The sequence below is a fragment of the Lissotriton vulgaris genome, chromosome 2_1, assembly GCF_964263255.1.
Source record: "Lissotriton vulgaris chromosome 2_1, aLisVul1.2, whole genome shotgun sequence".
Classification (NCBI taxonomy): domain Eukaryota; kingdom Metazoa; phylum Chordata; class Amphibia; order Caudata; family Salamandridae; genus Lissotriton; species Lissotriton vulgaris.
The window spans coordinates 828,401,608-828,418,865 of NC_141687.1; the positions used below are offsets into that span (position 1 = coordinate 828,401,608).

Below are 17,258 nucleotides of genomic sequence, written 5' to 3' on the forward strand. Positions count from 1 at the left end.
TAAGTCCGGCACAGCCCAGATGACCATTCTGTCAGGGGGAAAAATAGCTCCCCACACCCAAGCCTTTTGACCACTCTCAGGGAGCAATATATGTCTCAACACAGGAGAGCCATTAACAGTCAGGTGAAACTGGCAGAAAGGCACATTTGGCTAGGCAGACATCAACTTTCTGAAAGTGCCATTTTCAAAATAGTAATCTAAAATCCAACTTGAACATTAGGGTGGACTTTAAATTACTACTAGAATGAGTTGTTGAATCATTTTTCTAGCTATTCCCAAACTGAAGTTATGGTTTATATGGTGTTATAATGTAACCCAGTGCTGGTCTATGGAAGAGCCAGATTTGTCACAGTGAAGAATGACTCATGTTTTACAAGTACTGACAGTTAAAAGTTTCTAAAGTTCACATTTCCTATGTTTTAAATATCTACACCCTGCCATAGGGGCATTTAGAGCCTAGTACCGTAGAGTTTACTTATAAATATTAAAAAGGAACATTTAGGCCTGGCAAAATAGGTATTCTGACAGGTTGAATTTGGAGATTTAGAACTTTAGACTCCGGCTGAAGGGCACACTTGAAGACATGGTGTGCATTGTCTTTTTAGTGGTTGCACACTAGCTGCTTCAGTCCACTAGTGACATTTATCTTTCAGGCCCAGGGTACACTTGGTACCATATACTAGGGACAAACAAATAAATAAATGTGCTGAACAGGGATTTAAACAAATTTAACATGTTTTTAGGAGCATATGCACTGGGGCCTGGTTAGATGGGTCCTTGGGGACAGGGTTTAAAACCAAACAGCATCTGTCCAAAGAAATGGGAGTGACCATGCAAAAAGAAGCATTTTCCTACAGACACTACAAACAAGTATTGAAAATCCAGAATCAATCTCTTTTGTCTTCTACTATATTTAAAGACCTAGGGCATCATTAGGTCCGCCCACCAACCTGATGTAAAAAGGGACAGCCCGGCATAAGTGCGGCGGTCCAGTGGGGGTGATTAGGATGCGCTCGCCACACTGGCGGGCGCATCCTGCATTTTTAACATTGCGGCGGGCGGTGCTTTCAGCAGCACCCGCTGCAATGCCAAAAATGCATGTTGTGCATATGCATGCACAACGTGGCAGGCACAGCGCGGTGCCTGCCATGTTTTGCATGTACATGCAGGGGGGTACCATAGGTACCGCCATGTGCCCCTCTCAACCTCCTACTTCCGGGTGGCCCGCAACGGGCCCCCAACTTCAAAATCTGCATGCCTTTGCAGCCATGGAAAGGCTGCCTCCCGCCTGCATCCTGATATGGATGGTAGTGTCTAGCAGACACCGCCACCATATTAAACCCTTTTCTGCCCGTTCGACTTGTCAACCCGGCGGAAAAGCGGCAGACGGTGTTCCTATCTGCCGCGGTATCCCCCCTCATACTAATATGGCGGGGGAAATGGGTGGCGTGCGCGGGAAGGATGTAGTGCGGATTACCACCACCATGTGGGCGGTGGCGATCTGCCCTGCATCCTAATGGTTCTCCTCAGTGTAACCATTTAGTTGAAAGTGAAAAATGTTGAGGTAATTGGATGTAGATCAAAAGCAATAATTAGCAGGTGAGATAACTGATAAAGACCCCTTTTTCCATTTCAACCTCTTGACTAAAATATTAAAATTATTTGCTGAAGAAAATCTTGCAGCATAGTTCAAGAGATAATTCGAGACTTGATTATGCCAATCTCTTTTATGCTAGACTCTCCACCAACCTATGCAAAAATGTCAAAATGCGGTTCACAACCTACTTATTTATCTTGCGCAGGTGGCATCTGGTAGACAACTTATTAAGATCCATTCACTGGCTAATGGTAAAGAAGAGTATTTTAAAAGACTTCAAAAACTGGGCCCTAAATACTTGTCACCCAAAACAACGCAATGTTTTCCTACAAGGGAATTTCTTTAGCTTTGGTGACAGCGCCTCTGCTAATCCCTTAACCCCGTTAGAAGAGGAGAGACGAGATGCTTGGTAATGCGCCCAAGTAATGGAATGCTCTATCAGACCATATCAGAATGGACCAAACAGCGATAGTTTTTCAATTTGCTGAAAGCATGGCTCTCTTCAGAATCTAGTATCCTTTCAGATTGTCTAATAGCTTACATTTTCATTACTTAGCGGTATTTTTACTATGAGTGCACTTTATTAAACATGTTGATTAGATAGATTAAGTAAGTAAACTACCTCATTCTGCACTTGTACAATTTATAGCCAGTAATAGAACGTATTAATATTTGATATGCTATTTTACTAAAATAAGGTTTGTCTTGATGTAATGCCTTAGTTTGAGTTGCTCTGTATTTAGCTCCTCTTGTGTTTTTAAATTATTAACTATTTTGTAACAAGAGTTTTTATACTGCATTTGTTTATATGTCATCTCCTGCAATCACATCGCACCAATCAAGTTTGTCATGACTGAGCATAATCACTGAAGTCAACATACCACATCTCAGGGAAGAGGGTGTTCATCCCTTCCCAGCTGTAAACGTTCAGAATGGCAAGCCAAAACTTCCCCCAAGATGGGATGCCAGCAGCGCCGCCTGACAGGAGAGAAAAGAATCACAGAGTGTTCATAGGACGAAGATCTTCAGGCATCAAAGTAAACATCTGAGATATGAAACTTTAGGAAATATTATGTAGCTTACACAGTTAATGGGCTGGTCCTTTTGGGACACACTGTCACAGTAAACTGTAAATAGGCACTCACTGAGATGCTCTGAACCCCATTCAGACTGACCACTGCTGGTCTTGCTAGAGATAGACTCATGTAAAATGCCACAAGCCCTTTACAGGCACTAGCTCACTTACAGGAGATGCTGTTTCACAACTAGCCGTCACCTTCTTGTTAAGAGCGGCAGAAAGGTTAATGTTGCTAAATGTACTTGATACTTATACGGCACACTATCCACCCCATAGGCTGCTTAAAGGAGTGGGAACAACTCTCCTAGGAAACCCAATCTGATAGACCATCCTGAACTTGTGTTTGCACTTCACTTGCTGCAGGGTAGGTGGGAGGCAATCTGTTCTTACCACCCTGAGCCATCGAACAGCTTTTCTGACATCCTTGCCATAACTCCGCTTGCAGCTTGATAGTGCTCAAGGGGCTCGCCCCGACAGACAAGTGCATATCCACTGTGGGGGGCAGTCCTGGCTCACACCAACCATTGATGGAAGTCACAGCTTACATATATGTTATACTATATGTTCTAAGTGCAACTCTTCCTTGCTCTTTTAAAAAGATGCTCCTGATGAAGACCTCTGCTCACTCTTTGGAAACATTCTCTAGGAGACATGGCTCCCCCACTGCTCACCTTTGCTGTGAAGGTTGTTCCTTGCTCGCACCAAGTCAGGATCATCCGGCCCAATCCCTAGTATCCTCATGCTCGTGTAGTTCAAGGCTGTGCCAAATACAGTTGACTTGTCCTCTATGTGTCTATTGAAAAAAAATGCAACAAAAGCATTTAACTTTGAATAGTTTCTAAAGGGACAGACTAAGAAAGGCAGGCACCTTTTCCCAGATAAAGGACTGGTCACTTCATAAGAGAAAAACAAGAGAGGATGCTCCAAGGACTTTGGTACTGATTACCCAGTGCACTAACTCCACATGAAAAGACTCACCTCACTACCTATAGTTAAACAATCAGAATGTTAGTTGCAAAAATCGTATCACGATACCAAGAAATGTTCTTTTCTTTCGAGAATCACCAAAACATTCCACATGATGGACTCCCATGCACAGCATGTCATGTAACACAGCATAAAGAGTAATGCTAAATTATTGGTGACATGTAATCATTAAGACATTTTGGGATTATTTTAGCCTGTAAGCATGTTACTATAGCGCAGGGGTCTCCAACTTTTTGTGTAATAAGAGCTACTTAGGTTAAAATAAAATCATTGCGAGCTACTAATATTCTATGTGTTGTAAATCTGACCACATCAGACAAGATTACATTAGTGGTCACCACATGCAAGATTACCAGTAGTAAACATCTCAGGGCATCAGGCAGGGTTGCCAGCAGTAATGATAAAAAAGCATTGTCTGTTTGGAATACTTGTACACAGGAAATACTTGCCAGCAGCAGCTGCAGTGGCACTGACACAAAAGTAATATTATTAGTAATACGTCTTGACAAATGATTTAACACTAAATTCAGCTTAAATATATTTTGAAAATTCAGTCATTGTTTTTCTCCAAACATCAGATCATGAGTTCTGAAAATACGCACATAGGAGTCTTAAATTCACTATTTTGCCACCTATATATTAATTCAGGTGAGCAAAAGGTTCTAATTCAGGAGGTTAGGATGCCCACAGGATATCTGCTTACAGGTAGCTGGAGAGCCAGTAACACAAAATGACTGGGCCCTCCTGAATCATTAGATAAGGGGCGAGCCTCATATATCTTACAGATATGCATCGGTCTTTGCTGAATAGGGGGCCCCCTGTAGGGTTGGGGCCCGATGTGCCAAAGAGTTTCAGGGACCTGTCTTACACCTCTGTGGAGAGCTACCAGTAGCTTACAACCTACTCATTGGAGAAGCCTGGTATAGTGTCTAAAATCCTAGAATGTGCTAGACAGAGCACTCCCATATGAAGGTCCAAGTTCAGCAGACAAACTACATTTATTACATACACAATTGAGTACCCTGCATTCCCATTAACTGTTGATTTAGAGATAATAAGTTGCACGTTAATATGTGTTATATCACAGATCTTTGTCAAGTGGACTCCATGCCAAACATCAGTAATAGTAAAATACGGACACACTAGTCAATAGATATTGAAAAGGCCCTCGACAGTGTGAGCTGGTCCCATCTATCAAGTGAATCTATCTTACATAATCATAAAATTAGGATTTCTTCACTGGCCATAAATCTTGGAAAATGTATACAGAGGTGTTTTGTCTGCCCATTCTTTGAAAAAGCACTAAACTATTACTTTACAAAACACATCTAGAGTTGAGGGATATGATTTGAAGGTTCAATAAGCAAATTAACATGTTATACAGATGGCATCCTATCAGGACTCATTTACTGCTATGCAAAGCTTTCTACTATTCAACCACATTGTGCTGAATCTGATGACAAATTCAGAAAATAACCCCCTCTGATTATCCTAAGAAGATTCAGGGTTAATTATAAACTTCGGTCAACATGAATTGTAGACTTAAGCAAAGTTCTGACGAAATATTTGAAAACAATCTTGCAGAGACTGCCACTCTGTTCTCAGTATAACCTCTCCTTCAGAAAGACTATTTTAGTAGAAATTGGCAGACTAGCCACCCATTTTGTTATGCAAATATTTTCTATTTGAACTCTTATGCCTACGAGCTATGGCCTAAACAAGCCTAAGCATCCTGGAGACAAACCTGAGTGGAATGGCTTTATTCCATACATTAAAGGTGGATCGCCATGCTGCTTAGACCACAACTGTCCACATGCACCACACTGGCTAGGTCAGACATTTTGTGAAACTAAGACACCCAAGCACAATCTTGCATAATTTAAGAGATGTTGGATGCATTCCTTATTGCTGCATAAGGCAGGTAGTAACTTCTCATTCAAACTAAGCTTCCACCACGTAAACACAATGTTCAGTGCTGACTCCATTATATCGCATTACGTTATGCTTTAGTCCTCATTCTTTTTTTTTTTTTTTTTGTGTTCAAACTGCTTTATTGTATAGTACATTCAATACACTGCTTCATGCGCCTACAACTTGGAGGCCGGCAGCGTCGTGAGCAATCAGTAGGAAAGCAATAGTCGGATGTACACAGCCTTGGAACCGGCATCCCGGGGGCCCGGTGGCGTAAAACAATGTTGTTAGAGGAGCGCCTGCCAGCTCGTGCGATGAAACAGGAAATGTAGTGTAGGATGCAGTGCAGTAGAACAGGGTTTTTCGTTTTAACAGTCCCCAACATCAAACAAAACCCCTCTGTGTCAGGTAAAGAAATAACATTGGTCAGTGAGTTACACCAGTCTCGAATCTGTTACAGCACCAGTAATGCATCTATAATTTTACATTTCATGCGGTTAACGCCACAGGGAAAAACAGATTAGTCTATGTCTTCTGAGCCAACCTGTGGGACATGGGGAGGCTCGCATATGTGACCCCTAAATTTGCTCCAGCTTGACCAGATTTTTCCCCATTTGCGGGGGCATCCTCTTGCCGTATATACCTTCTTTTCTTGCAGCATGAACCAATCCATGTTGCTTTGCCAGTCCCTCAGTTTCGGTGGATTGGGGGCTCCCCACAGTCTCGCAACATTCCTCTTTGCCACCATCTGCCCAAGAGTCACCCAAATTTTCCCTTTGGAAGACAGGTCTGTGGGCTCCCAAATGTTCAGGAGACATCTCTTAGCCTCAAGACGGATTTCTACGTCCCAAACCTCCCGCATACATTGCACCACCCGTCTCCAGTATCCTTGCACTTTTGGACACTCCCAAAGTATGTGGAAGAAGGTGCCTATCCCTCCACAGCCCCTTCTACAAAGCCCTTCTCCACCTCTCCCCATCGCTTCCAGCCTGGTACATGAGATATAAACTCTGTGAAGGATTTTCAGCTGGATTAACCTTAATCGGGCTGAGAACGCTACCTCCCTCGGTGAGGCGAGAGCATATGACCATTCTTCCTCGTCTATCTCTAGCCGTCTGCGACCCACTTTTCTTTCAAGGGAAGGAGAGTGTCAGGGGGATTGTTGATTAATTTTTTGTATATGAGGGAGATGGCGTGTTCTGGGATGTGCCCGTCTAGCAATCTGTCCTCCAGTGGGGAGGCCTAAGGTATGGTAGTATCTGGTGGAATGTTCGCCAGTAGGGAATGTCGTACTTGTAGGTACCGGTGTTCGGTGTGTGCCAGGTCGTATGTTTCTTGCAAGTGTGCGTACGTGTTGACTCCTTTTGGTCCCCAGAAGTCTCTGATTTGTGAGATCCCTATCAGGTCCCAGCTGCGGAACCCCTTGGTGCGCCCTAGGGTGGCAGGTTTTTCGGAGGCCCATAGAGGTGTTGACATAGTGAGGACATCTGACCACCCTAGCTTCTTCTGGGCAATGTGCCATATGTGTACTGAGTGTTGGGTCGGTCCGGAGAGTTGGTGTCTACCCGGCTTAGAGTAGAGTGCGACCTCATAGTTCCCCCCAGGAAGTAGCCATCTATCCATTCCGTACCCGGGGTCATCCCCGTCACTGTATGTCCCTTGGTTAATTGCCGATAGGTGGGCTGCCCAGTAATATTTGCGGATGTTGGGGAGGGCAATCCCACCGTCGTACCACCCCAATGTGAGTTTGTGTAATGCGATTCTAGGCGCCCCGGCCCACAGAAGGTCCCACTGCGCCGCTTCTACTGCTGCAAAGTATGAGTTGGGTACTAAATCAGGGTATTCTGCAACGCATAGAGAAACCTCGGCAGCGCCACCATCTTAAAAAGGGCCGCTCGGCCCAGCAACGACAGTGGAAGTTTCTGCCACGATTTAGCATCCCGTTGGAGCCGTCTGAGGGGCGGGAGTAGATTGCGTTCGTACAGCATAGTCTTGTCTGTGGAGATGAAGACTCCTAGATATTGGAAGCCGTCTGTTGCCACTGTTAAAGGGCAGGTGGCTGGGAGCCTCGGGGGGTCTCCGTGTAGCACGTAAAGGTGGGATTTGCTCCAATTTATCCGAAATCTAGAGTTCCGTCCGAAGCTCGTGAGGATGTCGAGCGCCGCCATGATAGATCTACGCGGTCTGGATAGGTACAGAAGGATATCGTCGGCGTAGAGGGAGATCTTGTCCTCCCATTCTTCCGTCCAGGCTATACCCTTAAGGTAAACATCCTGCCTTATCCAGGCCGCGAGCGGCTTAAGGGAGAGCGCGAACAGGAGGGGACAGAGAGGGCAGCCCTGTCTAGTCCCTCTCTCAAGGGTGAAGACTTTGGACGCCTTGCCATTTAGCACCACCTGGGCCAATGGTTCGGTATAAAGGAGGCACACCCATGATATGAAATTCGGTCCAAAGCCCAATTTGCGCAGTACTGCGATCATGTAGGGCCACTCTAGGGTGTCAAATGCCATGGTGGCATCAAGGGAAACCACTACCGCGTCCTCTTGCAGCCTATGTCGCTGCCCGAGTACCCCATTAAGGCGGCGAATGTTGAGTGCAGTGTTGCGGCGGGGCATGAACCCTGATTGGTCCGGATGGACCAGGGTGGATAGGACCAGTTGGAGTCTATTTGCGAGTGTTTTGGCCAGAATATTTGGCTCCGCGTTAAGCAGCGAGATCGGCCTGTATGAGGCACATGACTCGCTGGTCGACAGCGCCTCCCCCCTGATCACGGGTTTAAAGGCCTCCCATATGATGACAGGGGAGTCCACCGACCCTACATTACTGTTAAAGTAGTGAGTGATTGATTTAGTGAGTGCCTTCCTAGTCTCCTCGTTCTTCAGGTGCCAAGCGCTGATTGGTGCGATACAGCCCTCTCGTCGAGTCCCAAACGTTAAGTGTGTGAAAACTGGCGAGTGGTCAGATATGCCACGTGTTAGGTGTGTTGCTTCGTGTACCGTCATGTTGTGTTGTAGTAGAGTAAGGATGTAGTCAAAACGAGAGAATGTGCGATGTGGACCGGAGAAGAAGGTGAATTGGGTATCAGCCGGGTGCAGCAGCCGCCAGACGTCAGTGAGCTCGGCCAAAGGCTTCCAGGAATAGTCCTCATTCTTAACACATTTAAAGTCTGATACAGCGATGTAACGCTTAAAGGACAAACCCGAAACAGAGAATCTTGCATCTGTTATTTTTTCAATATTCCTGAAAGATGTATGTATTCATCTAACAAAGTCACATGAAATCGAGAACTGTCTATTGTTTGGAAAGTCTCATATAAAAGAGTGGATGTACCATGGGTAAACAGCATATCTACAGTTTATGCCTGTGCCTTTATTATGGAATAAACTCCATGAACAAATGGACAGTGACCAAGCAGTTTTTAAAATAACAAGGACAATGTATACGTTGTACTGCATATTACATCGCAGGGTTTTTTCAAAATTCACAATTGACAGATACTAAGAAGTTATAATTGGCACAAACCTTGCAGAACAACAGTTACTGCAGTTTTATTTAGCATCTCAAACATCTCTCAGCAACTTTCGAACAATAAAACTTGGAAATGTCTCTTTATGGAACAACATGTACTATTCAAGCATCATAAAGCATGGCACAAAAAAATGAAGAGATGTTATGACACAAACACTAGCCTATGGGAACGTCCTTCCACACGCGCATGGTAAGGCCTCCTCTGCACAATCCATATACATTACGTTTATGAATTCCTCAGCGTTTAGCCAAGATTGAAACACAATCTTTCACAGCTGGCAGTTAGTAGAGTTCTGAGGAGTGAGTGATTGTTGAACGTTCATTGGCTCTTTAACAAGTGACTGGCACTAGACATCATAGTGTCGATTTCGCCAGTGAATTTACTTTCTTTACATTTATAATCTCCTCATAGGAAGACTGACCCTCTGTCCTACATTTTGTAGAAATCAAAGATTTCACTCATGTAACACATGGTCTCAGTTTCCCTTCTCTGTATTCCAGGTCTTTTGCTGGTTTCTGGTCCCCATGGGTGAGATGCTGATTGTGAGACTGTATCAATGAGGCAGGAATGAGAGCGAGATATGGAGGTGTTCCTACAGCAGCCCACCAGGCAGCACGGTACCATCTAAAGGGCACATTTTGGATTAGTGGTAAATTGGAAATCTGGCACACGCAGCGTTGGCAACAAAATGTACATTCCGAGTTGGACACAAATTGAATCAGTGGGTGTTCCATACTCAAATTCCTTGAGCTATTACTGGAAGGACCGTGAGCTGGGAAAACTTTTCAGAAAAAAGGGAAACATAAGGTTTTACCAGTCAGAAAGAATAAACTGCACGGTACCCCCATTCTGACTTGTAAAACTGTTTTGGTTTCGCCAGAGGTAATACCATAAACATTCAACAATGGGTTTTCACCTCAGAGGTTTTACCAGCTTAGATATCCGGTAACCTAGGAATGAAGGATCGGAGATGAATCTGCTTGTGGTTCCCCGTGCTAGGAAGGTCCGTTGGGGCAGTAGAGCATTTTCCATCGTTGCTCTTAGGCTGTGGAACTCTCTCCCTTTGGAGATTAAGGCCCAACCATCTCTGTCCCTTTTTAAAAAAGCGCTCAAAACTTGGTGCTTTATCAAGGCCTACCCACAATAAGAACATATTTGCTACAGCTAGTTTCTTTTTGGTTAGGCGCCTTGCGCCCATTGGGCTTAGTAGCGCTATATAAATTTGTTTTCATTTCATTTCATTTCAAGGATAAAGTGTTAGAGACCAGCTCATTAAAGATGGTCTGTGGGCATTTTACTATTTGATGCAATCTAAGGCACAATTGCATTCCGCAGTGTTGTCTATGTTAGGACATTTATATGTGTTTTTAGACCTGCATGCAATATAGGCCTGTTTTAATACAACAAAAACGGACTTAGGAATTTGAATTCATATGTTGCCTAGAAGCAGAAGAGTGGGTCAACTCTACATTTTTTATTTTTGTAGCTAATACGTGTGTGCTCATGTTGCCATGTTGTTTTCACTCATGCTGATAAATCCGAGAAGGAAAATTCCCTTTCTAAGGTGCACACATTGTAAGCACAGCAGCTGAAGAGACAGCTACGAAGGAGATGAGCTTGAATGTTACGGCCTATAGGAAGAAGGTAGGAAAGTAGAAGTAAGCTTTCACATATGCTTTTAAAAAACAAAGTACTGTTCAAGAGTTACACATAATGATCAGGAAGCCAGACATGAGCTGATCCCTCCTTGATCCATTAAACACCTCGCCTAGAAAAGGTATAAAATGTATTGGAACAAGGGGTGCACTTAGACATATTAACAAACAAATTAAACCCATCAGAAGTCTGGTTACAACCAATTCATGTAAAACAAGTAGTGTAGGAATGGGTCAAGAAATATGAATGAGGCATATCTGACATTTGCCCCTACATGTGTATTTATTGCTGAGCTGTTTATAATATCAGAATTATTCTAATGCATTTGATTTATAGACACTATGGGCCAGATGTATCAAGAATTGCATTTGCGATTCTTAAATAGCACATTTTACAGATTCGCTATTTAAGAAAAGCAAAATGCAATGTATGTAGGATTTGCAAAATAAATTGCGAATCCTACATATTCCTTAAATGTGAATCGCAAATTCACTATTAAGGAATACCTTCCCATTCATTCCTATGGACCAAATAGGTATCCGCAAATTTGGAATGCAATTTCAAGGTTGATAGGTGGGCCAAAAGGCCACCCTGTTGCACCCCCTAAAAGGTAAGTGTGCGCATGTGGCGCACATACATGCCCTAAAGGCATGTATGTACGCCACATGACACCTTGAAAAATGCAAAAGAGTGCATTTTTATGGAAATTGCATATTATCACCAACTTGAAGTTGGTGGTAATTTGCGATTCCTGAAAGGCAGATCGCAAATCTTTGTGGCTTCCTGCATTTCATTTAAGGAATCGCAAATTGCGATTCCTTAAATGCATTCGCAAAATAGGGAATTGCAATTTTTGCAATTCCCTATTTTGTGAATGTCTTTTACATCCCAAAAGGGTTTTTCCCGTTTGCAAATGGGTCGGTTCTGAGAATCGGCCCGTTTGCGAATGGGGAAAACGCTACATACATCGGGCCCTATATAGTTCATAATAAAAAATTATGTTCTGTCTGATTTAGTGGGTGAAGGAAGGGCCTCCATATGTTAATACCACCTGTTGATGACAGATTCTGGGTGGGGAGGGTGTTCCACGTCTTGGCGGCCAGGTAGGAGAAGCATCTGCCGCCAGTGGTGGCTCTGTGTATGCTTGGGACGGTGACGAAGGCGAGGTTGGTGGAGCAAAGCTGGTGATTCAGGATGTAGATGGTGAGACGCTTGTTGAGGTATGCTGGTCCGGTGTTTTGGAATGCTTTGTGTGCGTGGGTGAGGAGCTTGAAGGTGATCCTCTTGTTGACCGGGAGCCAGTGCAGGTCCTTCAGGTGGGCAGTGATGGGGGGGGGGGGGGCAAACAGCTACTGCTCGAAAAGCCAGGTCTTGAGAAGTTTTCTGAAGGTCAGCAGGCCCTGGGACCGAAGCAGATGGGTGGGGAGGGTGTTCCACGTCTTGGCGGCCAGGTAGGAGAAGCATCTGCCGCCAGTGGTGGCTCTGTGTATGCTTGGGACGGTGACGAAGGCGAGGTTGGTGGAGCGAAGCTGGCATTGCCATAGTCCAGTCTGCTGCTGATGAGGGCGTGGGTCACCGTCTTTCTGGTTCCGGTAGGGATCCATCTGCAGAACTTGCGAAGCATGCAGAAGGTGTTGAAGCAGGAGGAGGAAACAACGTTGACTTGTTGGGTCATTGAGAGTGAAGAGTCCAGGATGAATCCCGGGTTTTGTGCGTGGTCGATGGACGTCAGTACGGCTCCAAGCGCGGCTGGCCACCAGGAGTCGTCCCAGGCGGAGGTGGAGGAGCCGAGGATGAGGACCTCCATCTTGTCTGAGTTCAGTTTCAGATAACTGTTCTCCATCCAGTCAGCAATGGCCTTCAGTCTTTCGTGGAGGTTCGTTTTGGCGGTGGTGGGGTCCTTGGTGAGTGAGAGGATCAGCTGGTTGTCGTCGGCGTAGGAGACGATGTTGAGGTTGTGCGAGCGGACGATGTTGGCGAGTGGAGTCATGTAGATGTTGAAAAGGGTAGGCCTGAGGGATGATCCTTGGGGCACGCCGCAGATGGGCTTGGTGGCTTCAGAAGGGACAAGAGCGTAGTGGATCAACAGGGTGTGACCCTAACAATTTGTAGGCAACACAACAGCTGTTTACAAATTACAGGAGAGAAATCACATTAGATAAGACACCAGCATTCATTGCATGTAGGAAAGAGATTATATTTAGGTCTGTTTACATGACAGAGAGGAAGAGTACTCACAGCCCCCAGCCCCCATCGGTAAGCTGCACGGAGCGAAGGTATCGCACCATCTCTAACTTGTAGGCCTCAGGCAGTGGGATCCTCGCCACATAGCAAGTGATCAGAAGACCTGTGTAGAGAGAAACAGCAATTAATCAGCAGTCACTGGGGGGTTATTGTGGGCTTTCTAAGCATTTTCAACAAAGGATTATAGGAAAACATGGACACAGTGAGATGGATTGTGCCCAGCTGGCAATGAGGCATTCAGGCTTTCGCATCTGCAAGATTCGTTATACAAATCTTACTAAGAAATACGCCATGACGTGGAGCAATAAACACCAACTCTAACCCAATGATGTGGGGGAAGGATCCTAATCAAAAATGTGGGAGGAGCACGCTCCTCATGGGAAATTGAACAGACCAGTCCAATCTCAATGACTCTGATTTTTTATTTGGGGGGGGAGGGAGTGAGTGGGACACTGGGTATTTTGGCTGGGGCAATCATCTTGAAAGTAGAATGGAGGGTATACCATCCCCGCACCATGAAAGACTGCGCTGCCAACCCACAACACAGGGATACTATGAGACTCATCAAGCCTGGACAAGACCAATGCTTGTCTCGTGGATAACAGCCCGAGGTTTACTGCCTGGAGGAACAGCCCAGAGGCCAGTGAAAAAGAGAACAGCCCAAGGCCCACTGACGGGAAGAACAGCCCAAGGCCTGCGCAAGACAACAGGAGACGCCCAATGACGACTTTACTCTAGGGATGAAATTTATAATCGGACAATAATCGCCTTCAGAGAAAGGCCACTACTCTGAAATGCACTGGGGCTAGGCTTCGCAAACATCTGTATTTAAGGAGCTGGAATGAATAACAATATAAAGATAAGGAAATAAAGGATGACGGATAAAAAAATATTCTTAGAGAGTATCTATACTACTATTCATATTCTGTGAAAGAAAATCATTTGGCTAAATCAAATATGCTTAACAAGTGAGACACTCTGAAAATAATGGAAAATATCCACATTGTTCTAATTGAGCTCTCAGTGCGAGGAAGCATTTCTTGACAGCACAAAAATGTGCTATAGTATGTGGTACTTGGCTCAGACCAAAGTGAGGAGTGTTCACTGGAAAGCCTAACCAAGGATATTTAAAGACCCATTCCCAAGAGAAACAGTCCATGACCCACTGCCAAGAGGAACGGCCCATGAATCACTGCCAAGAGGAACAACCATTGGCCCAAATGCATGGGTAATTGACCAGGCCCCGCCCCAATGGCAACTCACCAGGCTTTGCCCCAGTGGCAAAAGATCAGGCCCGGTTTCAAAGGTAACCACCCAGGCTCAGTCGCAGGCGCAACAGATCTGGCCCTGTTGCAAAGGCAACAAAAAACATTGTGGGAAACCAGACAACCAACATCACTAGGGGTACAAACCAGACATATATAGGGGGCACCGGAGACCAGCATTAGAGGCCCAGACCAGCATGGTCATTGCTGAAGCAAAAGAACGATTCCATTTCAGAAGGGACATTCTCATTGTGGTCAGTGTCTGAAGAATTAGAACAGCTCAAGCATACATGGGAATTATATTTCACTAACCTAGAAGCGAGTCAGACCTTCGTTAACCCTGAGGAATTCAAGGGTGGAGGGGCACAACAGAATACTCCTTCACAGAGGTGTTGAAAGATTATAATAGCCCCACTCATAGGGAGGATGAGACCAAACCTATTGCAGGTTTAACAGTACAAATCTATCAAGAGGAGCATCAGTAAAAAGATGAATGAGACATTTTCCATCTCAAAATTAGCAACCAAGAGGAATTAGACCAGGAATACTCATTATGGAGCCCCCTTGACCTTCACAGGTTCCCCCTGATGACCAGCATGACTGGGCAGCTGTTAACGTGTTTGAACACTAACACTCAAAAAGATGCTACACAAACATGCAAGCATATATTTACTCATTACCTAAATTAAAGAAAAAAAGAGGCTCAGAAGGAGTCCTCATCTCTAGGAACACCTTCATATATAATGACGAGCAACTTACTTAAAAATATATTAAAGTCTCTTCAATATTAAAAAAAAAGTGCATTTCTTTAACATGGAAGATGTTCCCCTTAGTATATCAGATGATGTCACTGCATTGATTGTAAATTATCAGAAGTGATAGTTTACAAACATGAACTTAGAAGCATTCATGCCCTCCTTCCAGGTCTATCGACATTGTCATTAGAAAAACATGAGGCAAGTCAGCTGTCACGTCTACCCTCTATGTGACCGAAGTTATTATACATCACAACATTATAGTTTATTAAAACAAATACTGGACACGTTTTTTGTACATTGCATATCCGGAACTCATGTATTTCAAGGTCTTCTATGCGATGGTGAAGAAAAAAGGAGTCAAGGCGAAATAAAAATTGCCTACATTCACACAATGTGAAAGTAGGGCAGCCAGGATTGACCCCCTCTTTTCTGGTTTCATATTGCACAACTCAGCCATTAGTTGGTTGTCTCTTTCCTTCTCTCATTTTACATCAAAGGTTAATGTTTTGCCTTTAATTCTTGGTTCAGGAGGGTAGACTGCAGGTAGAAGTATGTAGCAGCCTGAAGGCTTAGCTTGTTTTAGGCACGGTGAGCCAAGAGGACTTAGAGATGAGCCTGAACCAGGAATCTGGGGGCATATTATCAAGGGGGTTTATCTCCGCTTTAAAAGCCAAGAAAGCGGAGATAAAATTATCTCCCTATTACCTAGCTGTCGCTAACACCAGATAGCGACAGCTAGTAGGAGATAGCGACCATCTTGGGCCCCACTTTGCATGTCAGTGATATTTATCACTAATGCCATGCAAAGTGGGCGTGCCAAGATGTTATCGACTGGAAACAGTCGCTAACATCGCTATTTCCTATTACCAACTTTTGGAGATATTCGCGCTAAGCGCGAATATCTCCAAAAGCTAAAACCAGCCCTGAGCAGTTCTTAGCCATGTTATCCAATGGGAGTTGGATAACATGGCTAAGAGCATTAGCTCGGTAATGCATGAATATCGCGGACTTTTCAGCGATATTCATGCATTGCGGCGATTTTTATTGCATTTGCGATAAACCTTGGTAATACCAAGGTTTATTTGCGGTAAAAATCGCCGCAGCTCAGCGGTAAATTTTTGTCTCTAACAAAGCAATAGCGATAATTATCGCTATTGCTTGGTAATATGCCCCCTGGCTACCCTTGACTTCGGTGGCTCACCCACCTCTATTACACAGTGGACAGAGGCAGAGGAAGGACATGATTTGACAACGATCAAACAATCTAGTGAAGCAGGAGTACTAACACCACAGTACAGGACTCCTTGTTTCAAAGCCCATACATTTCTCATTACACTACATTTTAGTGAGTGGACTTTGAAACTAGGTAGTTTCTCCTCCATGGGAAAAATCAAATGATTGCTGGACTGTAGTCACATACTACCAGTGCACAAATTGATTATGTTCGTTCCATCCCTTTAAAAAAAAAGGAGCTGAGAAAATTATTGCCCAAGAGCATACAATTTGCATCAAATGAGGCTGGGATTAATGAAACCCATTTATTCTCGTCCCTTAGTATCCATCTTGCTCGTTACAAAACAAAGTGTGAGTAGTTCCAACGGTGAGACACAGGGACTACTCTCACCAAAGAAATGCCACTGTGTTGTTGAACCTGCCCAGACTTTTAATTCAGAATTCGCAACCAGCATATTTTGACAAAGTGGTGAAATCAGGATTAAATAAGAACTACCCCTGTGCCATTGTTAAAACTTTCCCAATTTATTACGTCCAATTGTAGAGATTGGGGAGTTTGTGCCTGCTCACCTCAGTGAATCAGCACATTTTCATGGTGGGCCTGTTTCACTAAAGATATGAAGAGATTGAGACACCCAAGATTCCATTTTACTACATTGCAATCATTAAGTTACTTCCTGCGTGCAGTTGACTCACCAAAGATAGCAATAACCAGCGGAGAAGGCTTACTCCAGGGTGCGGTGGAGGGATAACAACTCAGTTACAGATTAACACAATATTGCAAATTTTGTGTCGCTTCTGTAGACTAGGAGTATGATTTCAGTATGGACTGTAATCCTCATAATAACTCCACGACTAACAACCCACACCATGTACATGCATTGCTCCCCCAAAGCCCAACATACACCCACCTTCCACCCTGTTAGCATCAATGCAGTCTTCAGACACAACAGAGACCATACTTTTTGGCCCCTGGGAAAATGTTTGTGAGCACCCATGA

The 17,258-nt window shown here is 44.3% G+C and overlaps 1 protein-coding gene across 1 annotated transcript in view; it reads right to left on the reverse strand.

The window, feature by feature from the left end:
• Nucleotides 1-17,258, reverse strand: part of LOC147731234 (lanosterol synthase-like) — a 310,880-nt gene that overhangs the window by 229,031 nt on the left and 64,591 nt on the right. The window contains exons 3-5 of the mRNA XM_086954169.1: nt 13,024-13,105; nt 3,347-3,468; nt 2,479-2,575 (exon numbers count right to left, since the gene is read on the reverse strand). Of these exons, the coding sequence (XP_086810295.1) occupies nt 2,479-2,575; nt 3,347-3,468; nt 13,024-13,105 (301 nt within the window). The remainder of the gene's footprint in view (nt 1-2,478; nt 2,576-3,346; nt 3,469-13,023; nt 13,106-17,258) is intronic.